Genomic DNA, 21,172 nt, shown 5'->3' on the forward strand with positions numbered 1-21,172 from the left:
AAGGAATGGCAACTCTGCTGGCTTGGATGCAAATGAGAGGGAAAACAGCAGGTGATATGAGAGCAGTGTAGGTGAGCCATCCCTGGGTACTCCCACCCACCTTCTGCATCCCTGAGGTCAGGAAGACAATGAGATACTTTGGCATTTCACCAAAGATAGTAGGAAGAGCCCCAAGTCCAACACTTTTTTCCTGGATTTGCTACTATGTGAACCAGAAGGAGATTATATATCTACCTGCCTCCAGTTCATTTATAAGATGAGAATCTTGTCTGCCTTGCAGTGTTGAGAATTTTGTGAAGATTGTATAGCTTCACATTAAGTGTAAAGCCTAGATATTCAAGGTATCAAGGCTTGTCAGAAATGCAGAATTTCTGCTCCACAGCATAATCAAAGCCTACCTCCTGCCCAGAGACTCTGGAAATTTTGCACATACATCCTGAGATCCAGTGGGCTAATGCAGGAGGAAATGTGAGTGGTGGCAGTGCGAACAATCCCTGATCTAATTGTGGAGTAAGTAAGATGAAAATAGGAAAAGGTGACTAAGAATGCAAAACAGTGGGTTATAAATGGTAAGTGACTAATGTAGAGTGAAGAAAATCTCACATGAGTGACATTTGAATTGAATGGTGAATAAAGTACCCAGTATGACACTTTCATTACATTTCTCCTTAGAGTCACTCTAAGGTTGCAAGGGGGCTAGTGTTGAGGTGGCAGGAACCTTCAAGGAGGGGTAGAACAGTAAGATGGTGGAAATGTATACGTAAGATGGATAAATGATAGAACTGGCAAGGAAGGTGGCCTTGCATATCAAGACTCAGTGTTCTCATCCAAGAAAGTAGTGCTTTCTCTGAGCCCAGCATCCGTGCACTGCACTTTGTGAAATGGGCATATATAGTGTTTGAGCAGAGAGATGCTATCAACGAGAGAACTGTTTGAGAGTAGCTCAGTTTTCAAATATCGTCTTGCTATGATGAGAGAGATGCCTTTTCTGTGCAGGGACAGGATTTGACCTTCAGCAAAACAAATTCTATTATTAGAAAGCTGTCTGATAATAGACTTGTACTGTAATATGTTTGTGCATTATAATGTAGTATTGTATCTGCTTTAATAACACAGAGACAAGATAATTGGAAGGCTCTTTCAGCTATTGATAGCACAAGAGTTGGCAGGGGGATGGTTGAAAGGAAGCTGATGTATCGTTCTGAAATAACAACAGCCCAGAGGTCTGGGATAAACATATAGCATCTCTCTGTTCTTTGCAAAATGTGGAAGAAGGCAGCAAATCTTGCTTTGCCTTTTAAAGAGAACCATCTGTTGAAACTAAACATTTGATGTTTTGTAATCACCTTAGTAACCTATGTGCTGGTACTTTTCAGGTCACCAGTGTATAACCCTGGATCTATGATCCTCAGTAAGAAGTCTTTGGTCTTCAGGAGAAAGGCTAAGAACAAACATTTCAGGGTGTAGCTTCTGCCCTCTGAGTTACTAATTCACTTCTATCTCTATCCTCTTCTCCATCACAAATGCTGTGCCCGTGAGCTTATCTGTTCTGTTGTTTCTTCATTATTGTTCCATGCCCTGGTCCCGGCTTAGACCATTATAGTTCTTAATATTGTCACAGTCTTGTGTATCTGAAAAGCTCAGAAGCTATCAAAGTGAAAGCTTTGCTGTTAGTCTTCACATATCTTCTACTTAAAGGAAAGAGACAAAAAAAAAAAAACTTGAAGATCCTGCCAGATCTTGGGATGAGACAGCTGGCAGAGGATTTGGTATATACAATCCCCTGAGGACCATCCTGCCTCTTGCTGAAGCTATGAGGTCCGCAGGGGCTCACAGGGGGCATCCTTTCATGTTGTTTCTGCCCATTGACCTGCCTAAAAGACCCCAGGACTCTGCTAACAGCTAAGAGGTAGGAAATAAAACTTATTTGTGGGAAGTGCTTCTGCCATCTGTGCCCTTGTGCCAAAGGGCTCTGTTAATTCTCTTTCTAGATGGGGACTGTGTTCAGAAGCTGAAAGTGGCATAGAAGTGCTGCCTCTTGTTTCCTGAGTTTTCTTTTGGTTTGGTTTGGTTTGGTTTGGTTTGGTTTGGTTTGGTTTGGTTTGGTTTGGTTTGGTTTGGTTTAGGGGTGTGTGTGTGTGTCTGTGTGTGTGTGTGTGTGAGAGAGAGAGAGAGAGAGAGAGAGAGAGAGAGAGAGAGAGAGAGAGAGAGAGAGAGAGAGAGATTTGAGATAGGGTTTCTCTGTGTGGTCCTGACTGTCCTGAAACTCACTGTAGACCAGGTTGGCCTCAAATTCATAAAGATCTGCCTGCCTCTGCCTCCTGAGAACAGAGACAAAAGGCATAAACCACCATTGCCTGGTTAAGTGATTGCTATTTTTCTTTGTTTGTTTGTTTTGTTTTGAGACAGGTCTCATTTTGTAGCTCTGGCTGTCCTAAGATAAACCAGGCTGACCTTGAGCTCACAGAGATTCCCCAACTTTTGCTTCCCTTATACTGGCTTCAAAGCCATTTTGCTAGGGTTTTTTTCTTACTTTTAGTTTCTTTTTTGGTTGTTACTTGTTTATTTCATAAGTATTCTATGAATGCTCCAGTAATCACAGGGTTTGTCTCTGAATTCTGTTTTGAGTCTTAGCAGGAAAAAAAAAAAGGGGATAGAGGCATACGCCATGTGGGAGAAATACCTCAAGAATGGTCCAGGGTCATCTTACTACCTCTCTGCATGATCTGTTTCTGCCCTACTGTTAATGGTATTTCTTAGGTCCATCTGCAGATTGAAATGAACACCAATAGACCAATAGACCATCAATTGGGTTTTCCAGATCACTGTTTCTTTCCAACCACCAACTACCTGAGATTAAAAATAAACAAAACACCACCCCCCTTCAAGGCTGTCTGCATAGTCTCAGCTGTGTGCTGAATACTGTGTGGGGGGAGCAGAGAGATAGTGTTTCTGCTCCCCTTACTTATCTCTCTTCCCCTATCTTGAGTCTCATTTGGGGTATAGGGTTGGTTTATGTGCACAGTGATAGTCCTAATTTGTGAGAATCTAATGGTAATACCACATGCCCTTGTCAAGTGGGTCCTATTATCCAGATCAACTCCAGAGAATCATGTGGAATCCTGTGTACAGGTAGACCAGTTCCTCTTGTGACTATATGTCTTCAATGACCTACATCTAGAGGCAAAATCGTGAACTACAGGACTCAGCAGCCTTTGCAGAGGGAAGGAAGATCTAGCCAGCCACAAAGCAAATTAGTTTAGAATGGAATTGGAAAGTAGCTACCCTGATTTCCACTTCTGACATCTGCACTAGAGTTCTATTCAGGCCACATTGCCACATACCGATGCTACAGTTTGCCTGGTGAAACTGATCAAGCTACGTAATTTCCTAAATCCTGTTTTCCTCATCTATAAAAGGGGCATAAAGAGATAAATCTGCACAGCAGGAAGCCTTGCCTTCAGAAAACAACTGACATATATCTGCTGCTGTAATCTGTTGCATTATTGTTGACCCTCTCCCTTATCTATCATGCAGAATTATAAATTTACATGAAATATTCATGCCTCAAGTTGAAAAGCTCCAAAATGGCAAATTCGTTAGCTCAGAGTCCCTTGGATGGATGGAGAGAGAGATGATTGAATGTGGCCAGTTATCAAATCTACTTCTCCAGAAGAGAGTGCCTTGTGTAAATTCATCTTTCCTCTATGACTTTCTGGGTGTGTTTGTGCTTGATTCAAGCCTTAGCATCACCTTTTCTTCTACTGTGTCACTGACCATCTAAAGCTATACACACTTAACCATCAGGAGGTCCCTAACACTAGTCTCCATTTGCTCTAGCATCTGTGACTTCTATTGCCTTTATATTTCTTCCCTGTGTTTGGCTCTCCCTGGATGGGAAGGATCCAGCCCACAGGGATGGCTGCTCCACTCTGTAACATGATGTCTCCTGCCCTGGGATATTCTGCCCTTTAAATCCAGAGCATTCATTCCTCTACCACTGATTTACTCTCTATCATATTGACTAGCAGCTGGATTGTCACTCAGAGAGCATGGGATCAGTTCTCACCGGTCGTCCTTCTCAGGACTTTGGTCAAGTCTGTTGGTACCTGTTGGTACCTCAAGTCTCACTTTTATCCTCAGTTGAGTGCTATCTCTTAATAATGATGAAGAACCCAAGTTCCTTAGTAGGAATGGGAGATCAGTGCAAGTAATACCTCTCCCACCTCCAGTTATCTATTGGTCTGTCTCAAGGCTGTCATCTTTTTGCTACTTTCTACTCTACATTTTACCCCTGCTGACCTCCCAGCTCACCACTCAGTTCACAAAGAAAGGAAAAGATAGTTTCTTAAGGTTTCCTGATTGCTGATCAAATCAAGCTGAAAGTGCTTAATATCTAGATTCTAAGATAAAAGCAACATGGTTATGCATTTCTGGCTTGAGCAACCAAAGTGCTACCTTGGGATAGAAGTAGTTAACATCAAAAACACTCACTCTTGAATTCCATCCCTTGTCCTCCTGTCAATAAACTCCTTGAGATTGGGATAATTCCAATTCATCCTTGAAGTTTTGTTACAACCTGTATCAGAGCTCTCTAGACCACTGCAGAACTAGAAACATTTTCTGGTAATCAGACTCTGTAGTCTGATGTCCAGGTAACTCATTTATAAGTGGCAAACATAGCATTGTTGGAGCAGGTTCTGGCTGACTGATCTATGATTTCTCTGGAGTGACAGAGCCAGAGGTCTGGCCCCAAAGCTTGGTGACTATCAGAGGACTTTGTCATTCTGCTAGAAGGACATTAATGTGCTTTAGTTTTAACAATGGTATTAAACATATCTGTATCCTAAGTTCAAAATTTTTAATACCATGTAAATTTTAATAGTATGCAAATGACTTAGTTTCCACTTAAGTGACTTATGATTTACATAAAAACGTCATGGCATGTGGGCCTCAGGGCTTAGCTGGCTAAAGAATACCATGGCTTAGGTGTTCTTGAGTTGTTACATGTGTACTTACTCCGCAAAGAATGCTGTTTGACATTGGTACATAAGAACAATATAAAGAGCTCTTATTGTTATACATAATGCTCTCAGGTTTGCCCTTTTGTTTCCCAGAAAGGATAAAAATGTCATCATGGAACTCACTCTTTCATAAGCTAAAAATATTAATAGTAAAACCATTTCTCCTAGTAGTGGCACCAGTTTTCTTTGTAGGAGCCCCAGTGCTTGCATGAACCATTGGCCTCGGGGATGTTCCTTCCCTTCCTGGTCCTCTCTGCAGCCTCAGCTGTCTTCCAGCCGCCTGCCTCCCACCTCCTCCCAGATCCAAGATAATTAGTGCTTTCCCTACTTTCCTGATTTGTTGGTCTACAATTATGATTTTATAAATAACCCACAAACAAGAAAGCCAGACTATTTGAACTTCTGCTTTAGTCTATTCTGAATTTTTAAATATGATCAGGTCATAGAAGTGAGCTCAGAGAAATACCAGTAGTTAGGAAGGCAGAATAGCATTTTTTTTTCTGGCACATGCTTGACACTCATATTCCTACTTAGGTAAGGAGGACAGTGGACTAGGAGGATGGGAGATTATAAATTAGCAGAAATGTAGTCCTAGCACTCAACACTCAAAACACAAAGGACCATTGGTCTTTCCTTTTTCTGATTAGCAGCCTGAGGCCCAGAACAGTCGAACAATTTGTATTGTCATCTCTTTCTGATTATTAGATTCTGTCCTTTTATGATATCATATATGTGCATGTATTCTGATTATACACAACTCTTCTTTTTTCTCCCTCTCATCCTTGTCAGTGACCTCTCATTCCCTCGGAGTTCCTTGCCCCAATTCTTGACTTTTGGACTGATTTTTATGACCAGAGCCATCTGTGTAACCATTAGATTGGAACTATTTATTAGAGTTCATGGGGATTTCAGTAAGGACATAACTGGGGATGTAACTACCATGGTTGATGAATTTTTCAATAGCAAATAGTTCATTAGTAAGAGGCAAAGCCCCTTGAGTCCTCTATCCATGCCTGACTATTGATAAGCCTGTTCTTGTGCAGAGCCAATGCAGACATCCCAAACTACCCATGAGTTTATAATTACAATGGCTGTGTCTTGTCCAGAGGATGGCATTCCACACCATATTCACTGTCTTCTGGCTCATATATTCTTTCCACTGCCCCTTCTAGATGGTTTTAGAGGGAATCATGTAAATGATAAATGCCTTGCTTAGGTAGGATTGAGCATTCTTCTATCACTTAGGCTCAACACATTGAGCATTCACCAACATTCAGTGGGAAGAAAGGCTTCTCTGATTAAATATGAGTGTAACATTTATCCAAGGGTATAAGCACAAATATTTAAAAGACAGCTTGACACTATATAAGTGAGGCTGAACAATAACACCAATTTAATTCATTCAGGCCTAAAAGCTGCTCCACCGTGGGCTGTGTGTTTTTAACCAGGTTTGTGGTACCAGGCATGGATTCCCTTCAATGAGGCAGGTCTAAAATTCATTCATAAAACAGTTGGTTAACCCTATAAGAGTAGTATGATACACTATCATTTAAAAAAAAAAACAAATTGCTGTGTGTGCTCTTAAGATATACAATGTAATGTCATGGAATATATAAAAAGTTAAAATAGTCAAGAAATAAGCATATGCCAAGGACCAGCCTGGGCTTGGAGAAGGGTACAGAGGAAGCAGTGTCTGGAAATGGCAAAAGAACAACTAAATTTCAAATCATGGATTATAAGCTGATGGCCTATGTTCTGCAATCTCTCAAGACAGCGTTTTCTTGAAATTCCAAAAACTCTCTGGATGCTCTTTTGCTCTTTCAGAGCAAAAGCCCAGGTCCTTTATTTATATATCAATTCCATATTAACCCAAGGTTCCCTTTTGATTATCCCATGAATCAGTATAGCATGACACAAACCCCTATAGCAAGCATACTTTTTTAACATTGAAAATTAATTCAGAGATCTGCCTGCCTTTATAAGCACAGACAATGAGCTAGCTGGGTGGGATCCTTTTTGAAATTACCATTTCCACTATGCCTGGGCCCAAACTGACCTTGGACTCGGGAATCTACCTGCCTTTGTATCTTCCTGGCTCATAGTGCAGCTGTCTCTGTTCTTTTAGGTTCATGAAACCCTTCATATGATTCATATTACATCTTTATATTTTGCATAGTTGAGAAATTATATATTTTTGAACTCATGTTTTCATAGTTCTTTCCCACAGCCTTAAGAGCTGTCCTGAAGGTCTCAATGTTTACCATTTTGCTGAGACATAGACAGACCCTTGCCTCCTGGACTCATGCTGCTTCTATTATGGAGTCACTAATCTTGGCAGGGAGAATATTTCCTGAAGGAAAAACGTAAAATCATATATTTTTAATGCAAACAAGCGTTTTGCTCAGAAACCATCAACATTCATTGGGGGATCATGCTCTGCTGGCTCTGCCATTGTTGTTGTTATACAATCTGCTCACCAAGTCATTCTATAGGACTTTGGATTGACTTTGTTTTAGTAATACTTAAAATTTTCAAGGGTCTAAGATAAATTTTATGTCAGTATTTTATCAAATTTTTTGCATGTATGCACATGTTATTTGCATGAATGTCTGTGAATCACTGGCATGCCTGGTGCTAGCAGAGGCTGGAAGTAGATACCCAGGACTACGTAGTTGTGAACTAACTGCCACATGGATGCTAGGAATCAAACCTGGGTCTTCTGGAAAAGCATCCAATGCTTTTAACTGTTTAACATCATCCCAGTCCCTAAGATTTTAAATAATTTTATATGCAGTATGGGTAATAGATCTTTTACATATTTGTTTTACTATTCCATCTTAATATTCTTAGATGCATGATAATTTTTTCACAAGTCAGTTTGAACAAAATTTACTTAATTCTCCCATATACCTAGGTCAGAACTGTGTCCAGCACCATGCTTCCTGTTGTTGATTTGCTGTGCCAAAAAGATAGATAATGGTTGTTTCCTATCTTAATTCCTGGAATTCCCAATTTCAACAGGAACCATAACTCCAGATTCTCCACAGCTTCCCCCAATGGTGCCTATGGACTGAGGCCACAATCTTTATTCTGCAGGTTTTGTGCCCATTTGCTCTCTGGGGCTATCCCAGATTGGCCGCATGAATCTTGGAACAGATGCCAGTACCTTCAAGTTTTATACCATGTGTGGACTCCAGGAGGGCTTTGAGCCTTTTGCGGTAAATATGAACCGAGATGTTGCAGTGTGGTTTAGCAAGCGCCTCCCAACATTTGTGAATGTGCCCAAGGATCATCCTCACATAGAGGTAAGATCATACCATGGGTAGTCATGGCAGGGCAAGCAGGTCAAGGCAAACAGTTCCTACAAAGTCTCCCATCAACAAACAGTACTTACCTAAGTCCCTACCTTGGCTGCCTACCAACTACTGCCTTGGGTCTTCATGCTACCCTTAACTGGGTACTTATAACATCCCAGGAGAGACAATAGCCTTATGCACATTTTTCCAGACTAACTCACAAGCTGGATCTCAAGAGTCTTTGTCAACCTTCCTATAGTGGCATTGCCACGGTACTTCAGTGTCCAGAAACATTTTCTTCATGAAGTTTAATACTTCTACTTGACATTATATACAATAATAAATATGTACATTCCTCTATGCTCATAACTTGTCTTTGAGGTCTTATTTATATTAATACTGTTTCTAGCATTTTAAGTTGAAATGTGAGGTTTTATTATGGCACTTCCACCTTTAAGGAAAGAAAAAAAAAAAAACAACTAAAGATTGTAAAAAGCAGGGTCCTGGGTCTGTTTTGATGAGGCCTACCATGGTCTTCACATGCTGCACATGGAGAGAAGAATGTTTCCAAATGAACCAGCTCCATTGCATTACTTGGGTTCAAGCCAGTGGTTTGTCAAGCCAGTGGTTTGTTTCAACCTGGCTCTAAGTCCCCCTAACTAACCTTCTAGAAGGTCTGAACTTGGCAAGCAGCAGCTCTTAATTGCTCCTCCTCCATTGAGCCTCACATTCCTGGGTAAATTTTATTTCTCTGGTTGCTGAATGACTATTGTTTTAGAATTATGGTTCTTATATCTTAGAGGTGTCACACACCTTTGACACACTAATAGACTCTATATCCAGGCCACAGACACAAATGTGAGAATACTCACGGACCCCAGTGTCAGAACTGTCCTCTCAAGAGAAAAGTTTGAGTGAGGGGAGCACACTCTCAGAGGCAAAGGGGAGAAGGAATGGGGTGAGGAGGGAGACAGGGGGCAACACTTGGGATGTAAAAAAAAATAAAATAATTAATTTTAAAAGTCATTTTTGGGTGGGGAGATAGCTCAGTTGATAAATTGCTCACCATGTAAGAATGATGACCCAAGTTCAATCTCCAGAATGCTGCCACACACACATACATATGGGGGTGGGGGGATTAGCAGACAGACAAAGTAATTATTTTTTTAATTTTAGTTAGGTATTTTCTTCATTTACATTTCCAATGCTGTCCCAAAAGCCCCCCATACCCCCCCCACTCCCCTCCCCTACCCACTCCCACTTCTTGGCCCTGGCGTTCCCCTGTACTGAGGCATATAAAGTTTGCAAGAATTGGGAACAAAATAATTATTAATATTGCAGGAAGACCCCTTTCTGTAGTGCCTGTAGTCTAGAGCTGTGAATTGCCCCAGGATTTAGAGAAGGCTTGGGATACCTCAGTTTAGGGCTAGGGCTCTAGCACAGATGGAAATCTGTGGGGTCAAAATACCCTCTGAGAGAGTTTGTGTCTATTCCTGAATTTGAGGCTTTCTGGTTCCCTTCTGTTAGGGTCTTATGATGCTCATTGACAAGGGAAATTTTTGCAAAGATTTTCTTTCAAGAATTTACACCCTAACTTGAAGGCCAGTGTTATGTGGACAGCACAGTGTATTACCCAGACAACCATACCTCTCTCCAGTATTTGTTCTTCTTCCTTGGCCTTGCAGTGCAGCTATGGGTGTCTTACATAACTAATTTCTCCAATGAAGAGCAGAGCTGAAGTTTCCTAGACAAAGCCCACATCAGGAATATCATATTTTTCTTTATTGCTGGTCATGCTTATAGTCTGAAGAATGTCATGTTCTATGTTAGGTCAGTGAAAGACAGAGACAGGGTCAAGGTCACAACCTAATCTATGTCAGGGTAAGGACTCATGGTGATGTTCCCAGGTTGTGAGAATTGATGGCACCATGGACAGCCCTCCATGCCTCAAGGTGACCCACAAGACCTTCGGCACACAGAACAGCAATGCCAACATGATCTACTGCCGCCTGAGCATGCCTGTTGAATGTCATTCCTCTTTCAGTCACAGTCCCTGTCTAGACAGTGAAGCCTTCCAAAAAAGGTGAGGATATGGAGCAATCTTGCAGTTCTCGGATGCACCAACTATATCTGCTCTTAGGTTGCCTTTCTGCTTTTTTTTTTTTTTTTTTTAACCACAAGAAGTCAGTTTATGGTGGCCCAAGTCCTTTTAGTCAGGCAAAGAACTGGCAATATCGAGGATTGGGAAGATAATTCTGTTTCTAAAGTATTTGCTGTGCAAACATGAATCCCTAGAATCATGAGGTTTTGTTGTGTGATTGTTTTGTTTGTTTTAAGAAAGCTATGGTGGTGTATACCTGTACTCCCACTAGAGGGTCAGACACAGGTCTCAGGTGCTCACTTGCCAGAAAGTCTCTCCACAAACAAATAGATGGAGGCTGAGGAACTCCCCAGTAGGGTAATCTCTGGCCTCCATACTCATGAACATACATGTAAATATGCTTCTATACACACATGTGCATGTGTTCCTATTTACACAGGTACATCCATACATTCATGTACCCTTGCATGCATGCACACATTTGCACTTCCATATATGTGCACACATGCAGCACACAAAGAAATGAGTATTTGTATATACATACAAGTACATGTAAGGGCGTGTATTATGGAGGTGAACGGCAAGGTTAAGAAGCCCATGCAGCTAAACAGAGTAATATCTAAAGCAGAAGTTTCTGCTCTCCTTGGAATCTCTGAGCTGGGGCCTCTTTGTGTTCATCCTTCTTGTAGTTCAGGAGCAAACAGACTGTTTCTTTGTGAAAGGAAAAATTTCTGGAGGCCAATTGCCATCTTTGCATAGTTATGGGCATTTCCCAACCTTGCCTCTGTATGACTCTTGAGTAATGTCATTTCTTCCTTCCTGATAAGGAATGAATTCTTTGCTGTCTTTTTTCTCTTTGATGTCTATTTTTAATCACTGCTGTGTGCCTACTGTCTAAGCTGTCTTGTCCAAATCTGTTGTAGCAATTTACTATCCATCAAGATTTTGAATAAGCACAGCTGCTTGAGGGAGCATTGTAACCCATTCAGAGGCATCTCTACCTATGTTATTACAACCCCTCCTTCCTTCTCCACATTAACTTACAACCTACAGCAAGGGAATCTTGGAACTCATAGTACTGCCTATGGCAGCAGCTTACAAATGAGCAACTCCCAAGACCAATTACAGTCACTTGTGTATAGAAAACAGCCAGTTTCCTAAACCTGCCTTGATCGTTAAAGGTAGATCAATTGCCTGTCAGAACTGTGGGATTCTCTATACAACTGAATAACTAAAACATGGATTATCTCCCCCTAGGAAACAGATGCAAGAAATACTCTCTCACACAACAACAGTAAGTAAATGTGCTCAATTATGGCTTTAATTATTTGATTTGCTCTGCCTGGTAATATGCCCCATACAGCAAAGATTTGTCTAGAGATCTTCTTTAATTGTCAATTACTCTGTCTCATAATATACATTTGGATGCTTTCAGAAGAGTTGTATGGTGTTTCTCAAATAAGGGAATGAAAACAGAGCTCAACCTGGAGCTCCTAATTGGGCATCATGTGTCCTTGTCGCCCATTTGCCACCAGGGACCCATCACTGCCTTTGTGATGGAAAGAAACATGAGTTGGAAGAGTCCCAATTAAATCCTTTTGTTTGCACTTTTGTGTCAACTTCTATGAGTTGTTCCCTGGTGTCTCTGTTCGGTGCCAGTAGCAATCTTGAAAGCAATCAAAGAAGGAGCAGGAAGCCAGCCGGAGGATAGAAGCTGTTTCAGGTTCCTTTCCACAGTGGCAGTAGACAGAAAAAACACTTCCTAATTTCCTCCTTTCATTCTTCCTTAGCACCTGGCATCTATGGAAGAAGCGCATGCTACCCTGTCTATAAAGTAACCCTTGAGTTTGTAAACTAAACAACACCAAAACAAAGATTCTTGCTGCAGCAAATTAGACCCCCTGCTATGTGTGGGCACTATAATATGAGACTATTATATATGTTCTCATTTAATCTCCCTTTAATTGACTTAATAACAACTCCTGTGAGATACGTGATATTGTGCACAGAAAAGACAAAACACTTACCCAAGTTCACACAATAATAATCAGTTTTGCCAAAGATTCAAGCCCAGTATTTCCTGACTGATGCTTTTTGTTTTCTCTCAGTCCAGAAAATTAGACAGAGTTTAAATAATGAACATCCTCAGCGTCATAAAGAAAGGAATGAAGTTAGTTAGCATCATCCTTGGCCCTATGACAAGCTTCACAGACTGTAGTATCCTCACTGAGAACTGCTGTCCTCACCACTGCCTATTGTTGGCATAAAGGCCACACAGAGTGGGTTGGCTGCTGGGCATAAGCATTTTCTTTTTCAGCTTCTTTCTCAAGACTTTGCATAAAAAACACAGCCTTGTCCTACATCTTGAGTGTAGCACAATATACCTTCAACAGTGCCTTGAGCCAGGCATGGTGACACAGGCTTTGGAAGGAAGGTTGCTACAAGTTCAAGGCCAGCTCAAGCTACAAAGTGAGACCCAATAGGAAAAAAAAGAAACTTTCAGTGTGTGCTTCTTCACAAAAATGAGCCAAGTGAGCTACTGAGTGATTTTTATCTCTCGGCTCTCCTCCCAGACTCCCTCACACACTCTGTTGTCCTCTCCACAGCAATGCTACTATGCTATCCGCATTTTTGCTGGGCAGGACCCATCATGTGTCTGGGTTGGATGGGTGACTCCGGACTACCATTTATACAGTGAAAAGTTTGACCTGAATAAAAACTGCACTGTGACTGTCACCCTGGGAGATGAAAGAGGCCGGGTCCATGAAAGGTAAGGAGGTCCCAAGAAGCGCCTTTCTCCCTATAGCACACATTTATACCCAACCCTACACCCCAAATGAAGAAAATATCCCAGCCCATCTGAAATGGTGAATAGGAACTTAACTGATTACAAAGCTTTAAGGAAACTGGGATCACCATGACAGTGGAAAGGAATGTTTGTAGAGACAGAAGGTCATTTTATCACATATAGAAATCACAATTCAGGGATAGAAGAGAAAGCTATATATTCTTGGAATCGGGGAGCCCTTTCCACATTTGGTTCCATGATTTTAAGGCAGGCCCCAGTTACTACAACATCAGAACAAGATAGAAGAGTCTCCATTTGTCTGAGAGAAGCCAGTTCCAAGGAAATCGAACAGATGATCAGTACCACACAGCAACTGACAAATCAGAACCCCTCGTCTCAAGAGTTAATTATATCTCAAAGCAGAAAGCATATAAAGAGCGAACCATGAACAACTACTGAGTAGAGATTAGGGCTCTTTGGGAAAAACATGTTTCAGGCCTACCTAGGTCACCACTGTCCATTGGCACTGCTGCCAGGGAAAGCCTGCCTACTTCCTCTCCTATGGGTTTGGAACATCATCTCCCTGTGTATTTCTGTACCAAGATGTGGTAGATTTCTTCTCAGGTAAGCCTTTACACTCTACAAAGTCAGGAATCCTTTCCTGTCAGGGCTTTTTATACAGTAGTGCTCATCAAAACCTGTCGGCCATGGAAGAATCATGTCACCCAATGGCAGACCCCTGTAGGCAGATGAATAAATGCAGACTCTGAAGTCTAGTTTAGATACTGAATAAGCTTGAAATTAATTCTTAGTCACTTACTAGCCATGTGAGCTTGAACTTTGATTTCCTTATATATAAAATGAAAATAATTATTCAAATCCCAGAGTGCTATAAGAAGTAAATGAGTTAATTTGTAAAAGAATGCTTAAGACAGTGACTTATTTTAAGTACTTGATAAATATTAACTCTTACTGTCAGCACTTAAAGCAAAGCCTGGCACACTGCAGTGCTCAATAATTCTTCATCCTTTGTCTGACATAATAAGCAATAAACACAAAATTGAGTTTTACATGTTTCAGGGCATTTTAAATTTGGTGTCTTTAAAATATACACAAAGCCTGCCAGTTCACAGTACACAGCTCAATACATCAGTAATTGAATTCTGTAATTTATAAAGCAGGGATAGTATGGCTTGAGTTCAAACTTTATAGAAACCTATGCATGGCTATAAATGGAAGACTCAATTTGCAGAGGTCTCTGCCTTGAGGCACTCATCCTGAGAAAACAGCCCCATTATTGTCCGGAATAAGAAGAAATGGAGGGAGAGGGATGTTTACTCAGAGAGGGTATTTCCACTCACAGGAGAAAGTGTCAGACTTCTACAATCAGAAGGAAACATAGTATCTTAATTCAGCCTGGAGATTTTTTTCAGAGAGGTAAACGGCCTTCAGGGTTCAGGGAACTGTCCACCACACAGTGCTGAATGCGTGGTCCAAGTTCCTTCACACAGCTGACAGAGCTAAGCCACAAGAACTTAGGCCAAGCTACATCAGATCGGTCTGTGTGTTAAAGGAGTTTCTCTTGCATCAAGTAAGGAATTGGTTGCTCTTAAAAGAGGCCACATCACATCACTCCAAAGGCCCAGGACCTTCAGCTGTTGCACTATAGGTGAGCAGGGAAGGAGACAGAACTGACTGCTTGTCATCACCCATTGAAAGAGGCTCTGAGACTCACAATGCATGTGGCCTATCTTCTCAAAAGCTCACTCTGGGTATAAAATCCTGCAATTAAAAAAGGCTAGCTCGGGGTGCAGCCCAGTGGTAAAGCCTTTCCTTGTTCTGCATAGGATCCTGGGTTTCAGTCCCACCACCACAAACGTAAAAAGAACAAGAAACTTGGTTTGGGAACCTTTTGGAGGCTTTTGGTCATCACATCTTGCCTTTAAATATAAAGACCACATGGAGTTCTACACTCTGGAAATTGGTAGGCAGCTAGTGAGAAAGTGATTATTTAGCTATTTGGGCTATTTTGTAGTGAGGCCAACAGACTTCTAGAGAGCAGGAAGTACACTGTAGTATACTTCAGGGAGCTGGGATGCCACCAGAGATAAACAGTCTATATGGATTCTAGTTGCCATTCCAAAGAATATGATCCAAGTTTTCAAGCACTCTATGGCCTATGATCTCAAAGACCAGACAGGGATACTGAACCCAGATTAATGAGTTTGCTTCTCATCCAAATTCCTCTGTAGATTTGCCTAGGGTAGTCTCCTCTCTGTGCTTTGATTTTCTATCCCTAAAATAGGGGTATTGCTCTCCTCAATATCAGAAGATCGAATTGCTAATGAGTTGAGAAACAGTTATCTAAATACCAACGTCTTTGGAAAGGAGGCAGCCTGCCGTACTGCCACATCCCCACACACAATAGTTCATGCCTGAGTAAATTTAGTTGCAGCTGAACAATTTCATTCAAGGAAACAATTATGTAGGACTAATGGTGGTTCTGAGGCATTTTACAAGTGAGTTGCGACTACAAACCACCAAAACCATATTCTACAACTCCTCTCTCTTTGGTTTTCAGTGTGAAACGCAGCAACTGCTACATGGTCTGGGGTGGGGATATTGTAGCCAGTTCCCAAAGATCAAGTCGGAGCAATGTAGACCTGGAGATTGGCTGCCTTCTAGATCTGGCAATGGGCATGTTGTCCTTCTCAGCTAATGGGAAGGAACTTGGCACCTGCTACCAGGTAGGTGTGGCTTCCGAGGCTGAGCTGTTGCTTTGGGCCTGGGGTCTGGGGTTTATGGTTATGTTCCTAATTCTTTTCCACTCTCCTCATCCTCCCCCAGTTGGTAAGCCCATGCAGATATATTAGACTAGCAAATAAGCACAGCATGGTTGTATTTTATACAGAGAAAAATGTTTATGGATTGGATGATTTCTATCTACTGGTCATCTTTTAAGAGGAAACAGCAGTTTTTCCTTATTGAGCTCTAAAAGATTATTCATGTATTCCAAAAGTATTTCTCTGCTGTCTTTATGTTGTCTGTGATAGATAAGATGGAAGATTAAAGATTTAAAGGATGAACAGAAGGAGTTGTCATGTTAAGACACTTATTTACTCAAAATAGAAACATGGGAAGGAATGTGTTCCATTCACTGAGAGGCTACTAATGCTCCCAGTGGATAACTAATGTGATCCCTTCAGATCTGTTTTGCAAGTCATATGTTTTCCTAGTTCATAAACTGTAAACTTCAATAGAATTCTCCAGGAAACCTTTAATTACACACCTATCATTAACCACTGTCTTAGTCGGGGTTTCTATTCCTGCACAAACATCATGACCAAGAAGCAAGTTGGGGAGGAAAGGGTTTATTCAGCTTTCACTTCCATACTGCTGTTCATCACCAAGGAAGTCAGGACTGGAACTCAAGCAGGTCAGGGAGTAGGAGCTGGTGCAGAGGCCATGGAGGGATGTTCTTTACTGGCTTGCTCAGCCTGCTCTCTTATAGAACCAAGACTACCAGCCCAGAGATGGTCCCACCCACAAGGGGCCTTTCCCCCTTGATCACTAATTGAGAAAAATTCCTTACAGTTGTATCTCATGAAGGCATTTCCTCAACTGAAGCTCCTTTCTCTGTGATAACTCCAGCTGTGTCAAGTTGACACAAAACTAGCCAGTACAACCACCATCCCAGATGTATTTTTTTTTCTTGAAAGCCATGTGAACCTAGCAAAATGTCATGTCTTCTACTTTTTTCTTTAAAATCTATGATAAACATTTAGTCCACTAAAATATGAGACTACTTCAAGAAGAAACCTGCCTAACCAAGCATTTCTCAAGTTACTGAAACGGGAAATTGCTTTGTTGACCTTAACCTGTAGTACTCTCGAGCCCAGGCACCCATAAAGTCTACTGTAGGAAGTGTGATGTTGAGGGATTACATTCCCAAGCAATCCCAACACTATTAGGCACAGGACAGTGAGTCATGTGTATGTGTAGGTAGAATTTGCTGAAAGAGTTACAGGAAGACCTTTCTTCCATGAAGAGTAATCAGGAAAGTTTCATTAGGGCAAAAGCTTAGGTTGAGAGCATGAGAAGAATGGAATTCTAGGGAGTTACAATGGGTATGCAGATAGAATGACAGTGGACTCTGTGATTGGTAACAAGGGTTCAATTTGGAGATGGAAGGAGATATACTTAGAAAATAGGGAGCTATGGAAGGTCTCTGAGCATGAGTAATGTGCAGTAATTAAGGGAGCTAAATGTAGTCTCTTAGGGTCAGCAGCTTCGAGAACCACAACAGATATGCAATACCCTGTTGTTACATAAATAAAAGCCCTGGTCAGCCCAGGTCACAGTCTTTAGATTGTAAGGCCTGTAGGCAACCAACTATCTTGTCTCTGCTTGGGAAGATGGGCTAAAGTGTATAGAAAATATAGCAGTCCTTCCGGTTCTGGAAGATTTACTAACCAAAAATGATAGGTGGACCAAACTTTGTCTACATGTCAGAAGCAGCTCACTGACAGAGAGTCGGTTTACCTGTCTCTCCAGCAGTTTCTGCAGTGAATGGCACACTCAGAACCTCCTCCTATGAGGAACATAGTCAACACTTGGCAAGCTTGCCTGGCAGCTGGAGGGCCCAGCTACTTCCAGAAAGGCATTTGTGAAGCCAGGCTCTGAGGAAGAAAGTAAAGTATTCCTCTGGTATTTTCCGACTATTGATGCTTCCCTCGGCCCACATCCCTTGAGATGCTTTTATGCACATTACTGCTGTCCTTCAGAATCCATTAGTGTTTTCCCATTAACTTCTGAAGTGGGCTGGACTGAAGGGTCCCTCCTGAGCTGCAGAGAAGTCTGGATCATCTAATAACTTTTATGACCTGTTAGACTTTGGAGATCTGCAAACGTTAAGGGATACGCAACAAAGCAAGGTGGTATTTGTAGCAGCAGTGACTTGCCTGCCTCAAAAAAAAAAAAAAAAAAAAAAAAAAAAAAAGATCATGAGGCTAAGATACTATAGACAAAAGAAGACCCTTCTGTTACTTCATCACATCCTGCATAGAGATTCCTGCACATCATCAGGCTGGGCCATTGCCATCATTGAGCAAGGTGCTCTCGGGGCACCTCCCTCCGTCAGTACATTCAAACTCTTCTCCTGCTGCTCAGTGCTCCAATCCCAAAGAACTTTGCTAAGTGGCAGAGTGGTAGCACTCTGCTGAAGGTCCTTAGGAGGTTCCTACTCAATTAGCCCTCTCTGATCCCCGTGAGACAGAAGCCTGTCCAGCCGTGTGTCTCATCCCTGTCAGCCGGATCATTGTCATTCCACAGCTGTAGCCATTTTCATTTTTCAATTATCTCAAGAGAAACAGACCAGCAATATTTATACACTGGCCTTCAATTCAGAATGGACCAAAATAATGAGAGAAAGATTCTCTTAAATAATGTTTCCAGGCGTCCCATTAAACGATGCTATGCATTCTAAAATCCTTTCTCTCTCCCACTTAATGTGATCAGTAGAAAAATGAGAACCAAAATATATACTCAAAGTTAGTCCTGGGTAACTGCCCTACATCACCTGTGTAAAGGGAAGAGCTGGCTGTGAGATTCAGATTTATGAGAGAGGCCAGCTGTAGATTCAGGCCAGTTTCAAGGGCCTGACCTTCACGCTTGATTAGAAATGGAATGTCTATCAGCACAAGGACAAACAGATCATCCAGTGATTAGAAGAACCGTAGCTTCAAGAATGAAGAAAGGCCATGATAGCCAGAGTCCAGATGTTCATTGCACAGGAGCAGGGGCAGTCCCTTCAGTTGGTGAGCCTTCCCAGGGTGGAGGTGGGCTCTGTGCTCCTTGCCCTCGATGCAGCAGCTGGCACCTCATGAGCACTCACTGGAATTTCTTGTCAGACTAACTGGCTTGGCTGGGAAATCACTTGTATTTGCTTTTCTGCCTAACAAGTTGTCATAAAATTAGTGGCTTAAAACGACCTGAGTTCATTACTTCCTAGGTCTGTGGGTTTGCCAGATGCTCAGGCTCTCTCATGAGGCACCTGCTGGGCAGAGCCAGGCTGTTCTCTGGAGGACCTGGAAAGGACCCCTCTCTGAGGTTTTCTGGGTTGTTAACAGTAGCCAGTTCTTCATACTCTAGGTCTACTGTTCTGAGGTCCTGTGTTCTTACTGACTGGTAGCTGGGCTCACTCTCTGCTAGCAGAGTGCCTACGGTCTATTCACACAGTTGGTCCATCTTCAAAGCTTAGTCTTCTTATACTTCAGATCTTTCCAACTTTCCCTTCAACCTCCACAAAAGAAAAAAAAAACAGAAAAATTCTGCTTTTAAGCTACCCTCATGTAATTAGATAAAGGCCACATCTTTTTCCAGCCCAAGTTCAACTGGTTAACAGCTTTTCTTGCACACACATAATCCCATGTTCTAGTAACATAATCACAGAAATTAATCCAGGGTCCTCCAGAGCCTTCTAGAATTATATTTACCATATCACTAATACCATTTTCCCCTCTGAGGAGCCTGTTTCTCTTTTCTTCTTGTTTTAGTCCTAAACAAAAATCTGCATTGTTTGTCATGGTGCTTAACACAAGAAAATATTCTGTCTGAAGACTTTCAAAGCAATCTCTTTGTCAGATGTGAGGAAAGTTTGGGACTTTGTTTGATCAGTTTATAAAGTTTGCAATAAGTCATACTTGAAGGGCCAGAAACCATCTCGTATATGGCCGCTTACTTTAAAAACAGGCTGTTTAAATGGGAATCTCATTCAAAAGAATTACAACCTCCATATTTTTTGTACATTTCTACTTGATAGAAATAAAATAAAGGCCCTAGGGATAATGTACTCTCAGGGTATATAGTCCACATAGCTTCCCATCCTTGAATTTTTAGGCAGGGAAAGTTGCAACAATTCCAAAGTGACTGCACTTACTTGCTAATGGTAGTGGGCTAATATCACCTAAGTTTGTATACGTCAAAGAGAACAAATAATAAATGGAGCCCTAATGTCATGTGCAAATGCCTCATGCAATAATGCAAGATGCAAGATGTAATTAGAAGCCAACCAGAGAATCTCAAACCCTTTAACATAAGTATTACAAGTGCAAAATGGAGGGAAGGCTACAGAAGCATCCAGAGCAGACCAGGGAGAAAGGCAAGGTCCATATTCCAATGAAGAACCTTAAAGTCTTGGCCTGTACAGCATCAACTCTCAATTGCTATGTGTGTCTGCCCCATGCCCAGGCCATTTGGCAATGTCAGAAGACCTTGTTAGTCATTAGGATTATAATGTGCTCACAGATACATAATGGGCACAGGACAGGGATGTCACTTCCTATTCTACAGTGCTCAGATTAACTCCCCCAATAAGTTACCAGTGCCCACAAGCTAAGAATCTTGTCTTAGTATGCCTTGTGAACCTGCCATTTGCCTTCAAACATGATCCCAAGCCACTACCCAAACATGCTATTTAGTAGCCAACAGTGTATTGCCTGACTAGTGAGTAATGGATGTCTCTGGCCTTATGACTCTGATCATAACTCCAGGGAGAGCTGATGGCTGCCTAAGGCAGAAACAGAAAAGTTGTAAGATATTTTATCCCAAAGCAGAAAGTACTTAAGGCCTGGAGCCACTTCAGTCTCCAGTAAGACAACCAGGGCTCTGAGAATGCCTGATCAGAGGGGAATGGCCAGCCAGCCAGTTGTCTTCTCTCAGCTGAGCTTAAATGAGATGACGAACTACTAAGGCCAGTGGCTTAGCAAACTGTGATCTCATAGCCCTAGGCAAACCTCTTGATTTGTTTTGGTTTCCAGGTGGAGCCTAACACCAAAGTGTTCCCTGCAGTCTTCCTTCAGCCTACCAGCACGTCCTTGTTTCAGTTTGAACTTGGAAAACTGAAGGTATTTATATAGCACACACCCCCCTCCTGCTATTGCCCATTCCAAGGGAAGGCAGGACT

The 21,172-nt window shown here is 41.7% G+C and overlaps 1 protein-coding gene across 2 annotated transcripts in view; it reads left to right on the top strand.

The window, feature by feature from the left end:
- Positions 1 to 21,172, top strand: part of Ryr3 (ryanodine receptor 3) — a 569,960-nt gene that overhangs the window by 355,032 nt on the left and 193,756 nt on the right. For both annotated transcript variants that reach the window (XM_029469442.1, XM_085834580.1), the window contains 6 exons: positions 8,121 to 8,329; positions 10,228 to 10,403; positions 11,679 to 11,715; positions 13,028 to 13,191; positions 15,791 to 15,956; positions 21,027 to 21,113. In XM_029469442.1, coding sequence (XP_029325302.1) covers positions 8,121 to 8,329; positions 10,228 to 10,403; positions 11,679 to 11,715; positions 13,028 to 13,191; positions 15,791 to 15,956; positions 21,027 to 21,113 — 839 coding nt within the window. The remainder of the gene's footprint in view (positions 1 to 8,120; positions 8,330 to 10,227; positions 10,404 to 11,678; positions 11,716 to 13,027; positions 13,192 to 15,790; positions 15,957 to 21,026; positions 21,114 to 21,172) is intronic.

This window comes from Mus caroli, unplaced genomic scaffold (genome assembly GCF_978045245.1).
Source record: "Mus caroli unplaced genomic scaffold, Mus_caroli_1 scaffold_2, whole genome shotgun sequence".
Lineage (NCBI taxonomy): Eukaryota > Metazoa > Chordata > Mammalia > Rodentia > Muridae > Mus > Mus caroli.